This window comes from Panthera pardus, unplaced genomic scaffold (genome assembly GCF_024362965.1).
Source record: "Panthera pardus isolate Hobbes unplaced genomic scaffold, ASM2436296v1 HiC_scaffold_24, whole genome shotgun sequence".
Classification (NCBI taxonomy): Eukaryota; Metazoa; Chordata; class Mammalia; order Carnivora; family Felidae; genus Panthera; species Panthera pardus.
In genome coordinates, this window is record NW_026526810.1 from 66,423,124 (window position 1) to 66,432,355 (window position 9,232).

A 9,232-nucleotide genomic window follows, 5' to 3' on the forward strand; every position below is an offset into this window, starting at 1 on the left:
CTGTACCCCTTGGGGGCAAACCTGACACAAAAGTGGTGGAATGTGCAATGAACCTGTCTCAGAACCAGGTCAGAAACGCTGCTTTATAGTCCCCAGAGCCCCAGTCTCTACTTACGTGCATCAGCACCCGCATAGTTGGCAAACAGGTTACTGAGCATCTTGAGGGAGGACTTCTGGTACAAGGCCACCACCGTCTCGTTGAGTGGGTCTTTGTTCTTCTGCAGCCAGCCCAGGATGTTGTAGTCCACGGTGCCGGCGTAATGGATCAGGGAGAAGTGGGCTTCCGGCTTCCCCTTAATGTTGCGTGGCTTCTGGAAGTTGTTGGACTTGCCCAGGTGGTTGTCAAACAGCTTGGCCTTGAAGGTCATATCAGTGGCCTTGGGGAACATGCATTCCTCCTCCAGGATGGACATGATGCCCATGGGCTGAGGGTCGAGGGAAAAACATCGTTGAGCATGCTTCATGCAGATGCAGATGGATCCTACTCTAAGGTCAATATTTGTTTATGGTGATGCCTCTTTTGGGTGTTAAGGTATCAGGTTTAGCTTTCAGTACAGTTATTTACAAACTTGCACCTGTTCAAGCTTTCCCAAGGTGGAAGATTTTGTGTGATTTCAGAGGGACTTTTGTGAAAGTCTGGGAATGTGGATACTCTAGGTGCTTTACACACCACTGCATTGCCCAGATCCCTAAGATGTTGGGGTTGAAAACAGATACATTGTTTTTCCCTGCCCTGTGCTCAAACCAGGTTAAACCAGGGCTTTTAAACATACTGATATGAGAGGCTTTCCTGGAGCTGCCTGTCCTCCCTGTGTCCATTCTCAAGCCCCTGGGACCTCGGCTCTCCTGTGCCATCCTGTCCTGGGTGGTCAGGACAACACAGGACTCTGGAAACTAGGGCTTGGGATCGAGATCATGTTCCCCAGCAGAGAGAGGGGCTTCCATTTTGTCTGGGGCATTCATGTAGGGCGTGAGTGGGTAGTTTAGGCAGCAGGTGGAGGCAGCACCTTCTCAATGAGGTCGATGCAGGCCTGCAGGTCCATGCCAAAGTCGATGAACTCCCACTCGATGCCTTCCTTCTTGTACTCCTCCTGCTCCAGCACGAACATGTGGTGGTTGAAGAACTGCTGCAGCTTCTCGTTGGTGAAGTTGATGCACAGCTGCTCAAAGCTGTTGAACTGCGGGGGGGCAGGGGTGGAGCGGGTCAGGCAGGCAGAGGTCTGAGAGGACAGTGGGGTCAGCCCAGGCCTGTGCCCCAGCCCAGTTAGGAGTGTGGCCGGACCCCTCCTCTGTCAGGCCAGGGAGAGGGAGCCCCCACTGGAAGACAGGATGATGTGTTTATCACCGCTGAGCCCCACCACCTTTCCCACTCCTGGCCATGATGGTCACAGGTGCGAATGAGTGAGTTACTGTTCCCCCACACCCAGGCTCCCCCAACTCACATCAAAGATCTCGAAGCCGGCGATGTCCAGGACCCCTATGAAGTATTGGCGTGGCTGCTTGGTCTCCAGGGTGGCATTGATCCGTGTCACCATCCAGTTGAACATCTTCTCGTACACTGCCTTGGCCAGTGCCCCGGTGGCATATGCCACCTGGAAGGTAAGGGAGAGACCCAGATGAGCAGAGTTAGTGGGGACAGTGAATTCCAAAGCCCCCAGTGCAGCATTCCAGCACCCTCCCCATTTATCTCCTAAAGATGACCCACCTGCTGGACATTCTGCCCCTTGGTGACATATTCATTGCCCACTTTCACTCGAGGGTGGCACAGCCCCTTGAGCAGGTCAGCTGAGTTGAGCCCCATGAGGTAGGCAGATTTGTCAGCCTCTGAAAGGAGAGGGTAGGCAGCCAAGTTGGTAAAGGGTTGACTCCTCTACAGATGTGGCCCTCAGTGACTCCACAGCTGCCCTCCAGCATCCAGACTCCTACCTTCAGTGCCGTCTGGCTCAGCCTGCTCCTCTCGCTGCTTCTGTTTGAACTTCATGTTTCCAAAGTGCATGATGGCACCCGTCAGCTTGTACATGGAGTTCTTCTCCTCTGAGGTGAAGCCCAGCACATCAAAGGCATTCTGTAGGCAAATCCCATATTGGTGGACCCCGGAATAGGAAGTATGGTACGTAAATGAGATCCTGCTTCAGTTGGAGACAGAGCTTCTTTCCTGAATCCTTGTGGCTTCTGATACTCCCATACCCGGTAGGAAACTCCAACACCAAGATGGGCAGTACAAGAGCAAGATGGTGTGCATACTGCCCCAGATCTGGCATCTGTGGTCACAACTGTCCTCTGGAGCTGCCCTGTTTACCCACTCATGATTTCTACTTTTGTCCTTCATCTGGGCCCTATACTTGCTTCCCTGCTGGAACCATTTATACCTATCTCTGGTCTTCACCTAACAGCCTGCCCCAGCCCCATGGTGACTGCATGACCTACCCCTCTTCCCTGGGTGATGCCTTGCTTCTTGTCTTGTCTGCTTCTCTGTCTCATGGTGTTCAGCCCTTTTTGCTTGAACATCAAATACTGGCCACCACTGTCTCATCACACCTATTTCCCAACACATAGTGGTCATAAGGCTTGTTCTGCCCCATGGGGAGGGCCATACCACTTTGAATAAGAGATAGACAGTGTCTCAGCTCTCCTACTGAGCCATTGAACTGGCCTCATTTACCCCTCACTGCCTGTCCCCTCACCTCTCAACCAGGTTCTCACACACTTACATCAGTGGCCATGAGCTCTTCAGCGTCATCAATGGAGGCCACCGTGGTCTCTCCTTGGGAGATGAATGCATAATCATAGGGGTTGTTGGTGATCAGCAGCATGTCTGGGAAGAAAAGATGTGGTTAGGATGAGGCACAACCCCCTGGCTCTCGCTGGGGCTGCCTACCACAGCACAGGACTTGCAGGAAAGCACATGACAAGGCTTAATGTGGTCCCACATCCCACAGAACTGAATCCAGCAGTGCCATAAACCCAGGGCATGCTAGCAAGCAGCCTCAAGCAGAGGGGACCAGGTTGCCATGGAGATAGTTGGTCTCGGTTGGTAGCTCTGACTCACCCAGCAGCTCGGGCTTTTTGTTAGACAGGATTTGGTAGAAAATGTGATAGTCTCTCTCCGCTCTCAACTGGAAAATAACTCTGGATTTTTCCAGAAGGTCTGTGAACAGTAATCGGAGAAAAAAGAGAAATGTTGGGATTTAAGTGCAAGGAAATAGAGGGAAATGAATGATAAGCATAGCAAGCAAAAGGCAGAGGGAAAGGGAGAGACAAAGAGAGAGAGGGTCCCATACAGACATGCAGAGAGAGAGGTGGAGAAAGACCAGAGGGAGTCTCAGAGAGAGAGAAATATATAGACCTAGAAACACAAAAGAGACAGAGACAGAAAGGCAGACAGACAGAGAGAGGAGAGAGACAGGTTGGGATCATGATGACTTAGAATGAGGGTGAGCTCAAGCTGAGTCCTAGCAGATGCATGGCACTCACAGGTCTCTATGTCTGCAGACGCCAACTTTCCGGTCGCCCCAAAATGGATTCGAATGAATTTCCCCTAGAGAGATGGAGGAGAGTGGTGACGAGTGGAGGCCAGGCTCATGTTTGACACCATCCCTTCACCAGCCCAAGTCCCAAACCCAAGGTCAGGGACCACTCACAAAGCGGGAGGAGTTGTCATTCCGGACTGTCTTGGCATTGCCAAAGGCCTCCAGGGCAGGATTGGCCTGGATGATCTGGTCCTCCAGAGTGCCCTGCAGAGGTCAGGAAGGATGGCTGGTGAGAGGTCTCCCCTTCCCTTTTTGCAGTGCAGGCCCGTGGAGGACAACAGGCCTACCTTCCCTGGGGTCTGCTCCTTCTTGCTGCGATCCCCAATGGCGGCAATAACAGCGAAATACTGGATGACCCTCTTGGTGTTGACAGTCTTTCCTGCCCCAGATTCCCCACTGTCGGGAGAGGCAGGGGCTCATTAGGCAATGAACAGACACCGCTTGAGACAAACAGGCCTCAAGTCAGGAGAGAATGTCTGGTCCTAGTCGACAGTGGGAGCCCTGAAGCAGGAGCTTCCGGGTAACGTGCATCCCAAGCACACAGCTGTACTCCGACACACATGGTGTCAGGGAGAGCACCAGGAAGGATGACAGGAAAATGCCGGGTTTGCTGGTCTTAGCTAGGCAAGGTCAACATGAGGCAATGGGCATCGGCCATTTTAGAAAAGAATGGGGGGCGGTGGGCGTGGCAGAATGGGGAAAGATGAAAGAAAGTGTGGAGGTGACTCTGGGCTTATGGATAAGAGAGCCATGAGTTGGAGGAGAGAGAGTGAAGGGAAGGAGAGAGGAAAACTACCACAGGAGTGGGAAGCAGAAAGGAAGCAGGCGAGCAAAGGCAAGGGTAAAGGTCACTGGAGAAAGAAGAGCTGGCATGAAGGTAGAGGGAAAAGAGAATGGCGGGTCCTTGATGGGATCTGAGGTCCCTGATGGGGGCTGGGGTCAGGGAGGTTCTGGAAGGGACCAGGGTAGGAGGTACACTCACGTGATCAGGATGGACTGGTTTTCTCTGTCTGTTGGAAGAAAGTGGGGAGGAAAAATCAGGAGCCACACAGGATGCTTTTGCCTGGCATCCACCCACCCTACCACCCCACCTCCTTGCCTCTCTCCAGGCATCTCCCAGTGGCCCAAACCAATAAGCCCATTCCCTCCCATGGGGTTCTCCAGAAAACCCTCCAGTCAAGGCCTGTCACCTGTCAGCATGTACTGATAGGCGTTGTCAGAGATGGAGAAGATGTGGGGCGGTGCCTCGCTCCTCTTCTTGCCCCGGTAGGCAGCCACCACCTCTGCATTGTATACCGGCAGCCACTTGTAGGGATTGACGGTGACACAGAAGAGGCCCGAGTAGGTCTAGGGTAGAAAAGGAGGGTTGAGTTTTTGGTGATGAAGAGGGGAGGATGGCAGATTTCAGAGTTAGAGAACCATTCCAGGAGGGGAAGAGGAGAAAGGAAAATCTATGAAAGCACTAAATCTGAGTAATCCCAGCCTGGGGGGGTATTAGAACTGAACCAGGGAGGCAGGGGCCCAGATAGAGTGCTGTAATGGCTGCACACAAAGAACAGAAACCTGGGGTTCCAGGAGGCAGGCCTGTGCAGACCAGGAAGCTACTAGATTCAGAGGATGTCCTGGAGGGCGCACTCACGTAGATCATCCAAGAGGCATAGCGCTCCTTGAGGTTGTAGAGCACGGCAGGTTCGTGCAGGAAGGTCAGCATGGCCATGTCCTCGATCTTGTCAAACTTGGGTGGGTTCTGCTGCATCACCTGGTCCTCCTTCACGGTCACTGTCTGCAACAGTCCACATGCAGGCCGTACGGTCAGCCCTCCCTCCTCCCAGAAAGGAGTCAGGTGAGTTCTAGGACAGTGGTTTTCAAGAGAGAAGCACCGGTGATCATAGAGAAGACAGACGGGATGTTGGGAAGGAGAAGGGCTATTTGGCAGGTGTGGAGCCCTGCCCAGAGGAAGGGGAAATCGGACTGTCCTCAGGTCTGCATGGGGTGGGTCCTGGTGGCAACCCTCTCTGTGTACCCCAGCTATGGGAGGAGTCCAGGAGGGCCACTCATACCAGCCCTGCTGCCCACCTTGCCATGCTCAGTCTCAGCAGTGACTTTGCCACCCTCTCGAGACAGAATTTTGGCCTTGACGAACTCCTCTTTGTCATCAGGCACGAAGACATCCTTCTTGAGGTCAAAAGGTCGGGTCTGGGCTTCCAGCCGCTCCTTCTCTGACTTTCGCAGGAAGGGGGCGGCGGCCCCAAAGGCGGCCATCTCCGCATCCACCATGGCTGTGCCTGCAGTGGGTGGGAGCTGGAGAAGATGCTGGCGGCCCTCCTGTCCGCCCACCCTCCACTCCCTTCCCTGGGTTCTCTGTTTCAGTGGGAGCCCCAGAGCCTAGCACCGTACTCATGAGTCAGGGGGGTCACTGTGAGTCCCTGGTTCCCTGAGCTTATCCCTCAACCATGTAATAGCCTAGCAAACCTGTCAGGCAGAAAGGGAGGCTAACTTTTGTTCAGCTTGGGGCTCTCCTAGAGGAGGGAGGAGCGTTCTGGGCTTCTCATGGGAGCAGAAAGTTAACTCCATCCATCTCTTATCCTTGTCCCTCCTTGGCACCTCCTCTCTAGTCACAGGCAAGGAGCTCTTGGTTACCAAGACATACTCCCCAAGACAAGGCAGAAACAGAGTCCCATGCCTGGCTTTGGGGCTGTCATGGCCAATCTTCCCAGATTCCCCCACACTCCATCTTCTGCTTTCCTTACCTTGGTTTCTCGAATGTGTGTACTAGATGAAAGGGGCTCAAGCCTGCAGGGGACCTGGAAAGAAGGAAGGCTGTGTCAGGGCCAACTCCCTGCTGCTCTCTGGCTCTGCCCCTCAGCACCTGCCCCTCCCCTAGGTCTGCAAACAGGTGGGGAGTGGTGGCCAGCTTCTCTGGTCCTGTCCTCTGTCTGGCTTTCTAAACACTGTTGCCCTTTCTCCTGGGCAATAGTTCTGACAGTTTCCTGATGTCCATTCATCCTCCTCCCACCTGGAGATGGTCTTTCCCTTGCCTATACTCATCTAGTGAAACTTGCCTTCTTTGAGCCACCTGAGAAACAACTAATGCTCGCATATGTTCAGTCCTTTACAGTCTACAAAGCATTTTTATGCACACTCTCTTACTCAGTCTTCACCCTGTTCTACAGATGAAGAAAGCAAGGTTAAGAGGCTTTCTTGTCCAAGAACACACAACAACTATTTAGTGGTGGAGCCAGGCCTTTAGCCCATGTCTCATGACTAAATCTAGTTCTCTTCCATTCCGTTCCCACTTGATTGTCAGTCTTGGTAGACCCTCTCAGAGAGGAGACCCTTGTGGGCATCCTCTCATAGGCACACCCATCACACAGCCAAAAGCTCTCCATATGTCCTCTGATGAACACATATGCCTGCTGCTCACACACATGCCTCATACAGACACGTTTCCTTCCTCTACCTTGGCACACACATCCCTCCCACTGTGCCATCATGCCTGGGCAACAGACACGCATGTTAAGTATTTGTCCAGTATAAATAAGTCCATATCACTGTACATTCTCAAGTATACAAACACTTGGGTCAGGCACACCACACGCCTGTGAGCTCCTTTTGCAGGGTGTACACATGCTGTAGCAGTCTCGACTTCTGAATGTGCACACAAGCACCTCCACGTGCATGGATATACGTAGTCGCTCATTACGGACACCGTAGAACTAGCTTTGAAGCATATGTACTTCCTAAGTAATTCTTCTCTGCCATCCTCTTCTCCCTCCCCTCAAATGGACCAGCTATCCTCAGGCGTGATCATAAACATGTCTCCCACTTGACATTTTTGTATCTTAATTAGGCAGTAAGGTACATACCCTCCCTCACCATGCATTGAGACTGCATGCTTGTACACAAAACACGCACGCACACACACACACACACACACACACACACACGCACGCGCGCACACCTCTAATGCATAATGCATTCTGGTCCCATATGTTCATATATAGACATCCACACACACTCCCAACACATGAGCCCTCCCACTCCCAGGGCACCTACACTCATGTTTAGACCTGCACATGTGTGCTCAATGATCAGACCTGTACTCTGCATGAAGCCCTGCATGCAGCTTGCTGTTCCTAGAGGAGCCCCTTCCTGAAACTGGGGCCCCCTTATCCCAGAGGAAGGCCTCCTGCTTGGCGCTCCTACCTGAGAGCAGCAAGGAAAGACAGAGCACAGGGGAGAGCCGTGGAGCTTGACCTGGTCAGGGGCTGTATATATCAGGCAGCAGGCACCCCCACCCCCACCTGCACCCAGTCCCTAGCCGGATTTAGAAAGGGCTGTTGTCACTAGAAGCATTTCCCCCAGGCTCCCCCCCTTTCCCCAAAGTGCTCTCCCCACCCCCACCCCCCCCAGCTAGGAAACAATTGGAAGTGGTCGTCATTGTTATGGCATGGAGTGTACAGGGTCTGAGTTCCAGGGGGCGGGGATGGCTCAAAGTGCAGCCAAAATATCTCCCAGGCCAGGCTTCACATTCCATAGCTGGCAGGAGAGGGGACTGGTCAGACCACCATGACCTCAGGCAGGCAGGGCCCTGGCCCTCCCCCAGGGCTCTCCTGGCCTCTGACACTGCTGCCCCTCCTGCCCTACCTCCTCCGCTGGCCCAGCCCCACTTGCATAGTGTCCTCTCTGCTTCCAGGCCTGGGTCCTGCATCCAACAGTGAGACGGGAAGGGGCTGAGTGTCAATAGCAGAGGGGTATGGCAGAGTTGGGGGCATGGCCCCTGGGAGGGGGCTAGACTGGGGCAGCTGGCAGAAGGTTTCCAAGCCAAGTGGAATGACCAGGGAGCTTAGAGATGGGGACGCTGGGTTGGGCACTGATTTCCCTGGACCAGCCAGGCAATGTGTTGAGGTCACTGAACCTCAGAGCCAAGCAGGCCATTCGTTAGTCCTTCATTTTATGGAGACGGGAAGTGCCTTCTTTAAGGTCATGCAGCTAGTCGGGGCAGTAAGACTCAAGGGGGTGGAGGGAGCTGAGCAGATGGGGGATGGAGGCCAGCCCGTGGAGGGAGGGCTAGAAGTCCAACCAGGCAAGGACCCACTGTGCTCAGAGGGCAGACCTGGCTGCTGCCTGATGGTCCTCGTGGAGCCCCCTGCCTGACTCATTTTCTTAGCTCAGCCTTCAGCTGAACGCTCTAGCCCAGAGTCAGACACTCTTGGTGCCAGAGATAATACAGCTTCTCTCAGCTAGGAGACCCCTGACCAAGACACCTGCTGTGTGGCCCACCTATCCTCTTGTGTTCTGTGGAGTGATCTATCTCCAGAGCCGGTGAGACTGGTGTTCTGGCAAGTGGGGCAGAAGGACAGGAAAAATGTCCCCCTTTTCCTGAAGGCCTCAGAAGCAGCCATAAAGTAGGTGAGGAAAGAGGCCTGAAGCTCAGCCCATGAGCACAGAACGTAGTTAATGCCACCCTCTTCTAGCCACCTCGTGTGCAAGCTTCACTGGCTCCGTGTCCAGGCAACCACTGTGTGGTTTGCTTTGAAATGCACCCCCCCCCCCCTTTCCCAAGCACAGCTCTTCAGCGCATGCGGATTAATCTATCTGATTAGCTGTCAGCCTGGGAGGAGAGCAGCAGGCCTGGGGGATGGCGGGGGGGGGGGGGGGGGGGGGGGGGGGGGGGGGGGGGGGGGGGAGTGGGGGGGCGC

The 9,232-nt window shown here is 54.0% G+C and overlaps 1 protein-coding gene across 1 annotated transcript in view; it reads right to left on the reverse strand.

Annotated features, from left to right (window-relative positions):
• The window catches only part of MYH7 (myosin heavy chain 7), a 22,324-nt gene extending 14,510 nt beyond the window's left edge, over positions 1–7,814 (reverse strand). Inside the window, exons 1-16 of the mRNA XM_053889267.1 lie at positions 7,737–7,814; positions 6,281–6,334; positions 5,607–5,815; positions 5,170–5,313; positions 4,721–4,877; positions 4,513–4,540; positions 3,818–3,926; positions 3,642–3,734; positions 3,475–3,538; positions 3,050–3,148; positions 2,712–2,815; positions 1,927–2,065; positions 1,706–1,824; positions 1,443–1,592; positions 1,008–1,178; positions 116–425 (exon numbers count right to left, since the gene is read on the reverse strand). Of these exons, the coding sequence (XP_053745242.1) occupies positions 116–425; positions 1,008–1,178; positions 1,443–1,592; positions 1,706–1,824; positions 1,927–2,065; positions 2,712–2,815; positions 3,050–3,148; positions 3,475–3,538; positions 3,642–3,734; positions 3,818–3,926; positions 4,513–4,540; positions 4,721–4,877; positions 5,170–5,313; positions 5,607–5,807 (1,888 nt within the window). The 5' untranslated portion in view covers positions 5,808–5,815; positions 6,281–6,334; positions 7,737–7,814. The remainder of the gene's footprint in view (positions 1–115; positions 426–1,007; positions 1,179–1,442; positions 1,593–1,705; positions 1,825–1,926; positions 2,066–2,711; positions 2,816–3,049; positions 3,149–3,474; positions 3,539–3,641; positions 3,735–3,817; positions 3,927–4,512; positions 4,541–4,720; positions 4,878–5,169; positions 5,314–5,606; positions 5,816–6,280; positions 6,335–7,736) is intronic.
• Between the last annotated feature and the right edge of the window lie 1,418 nt (positions 7,815–9,232).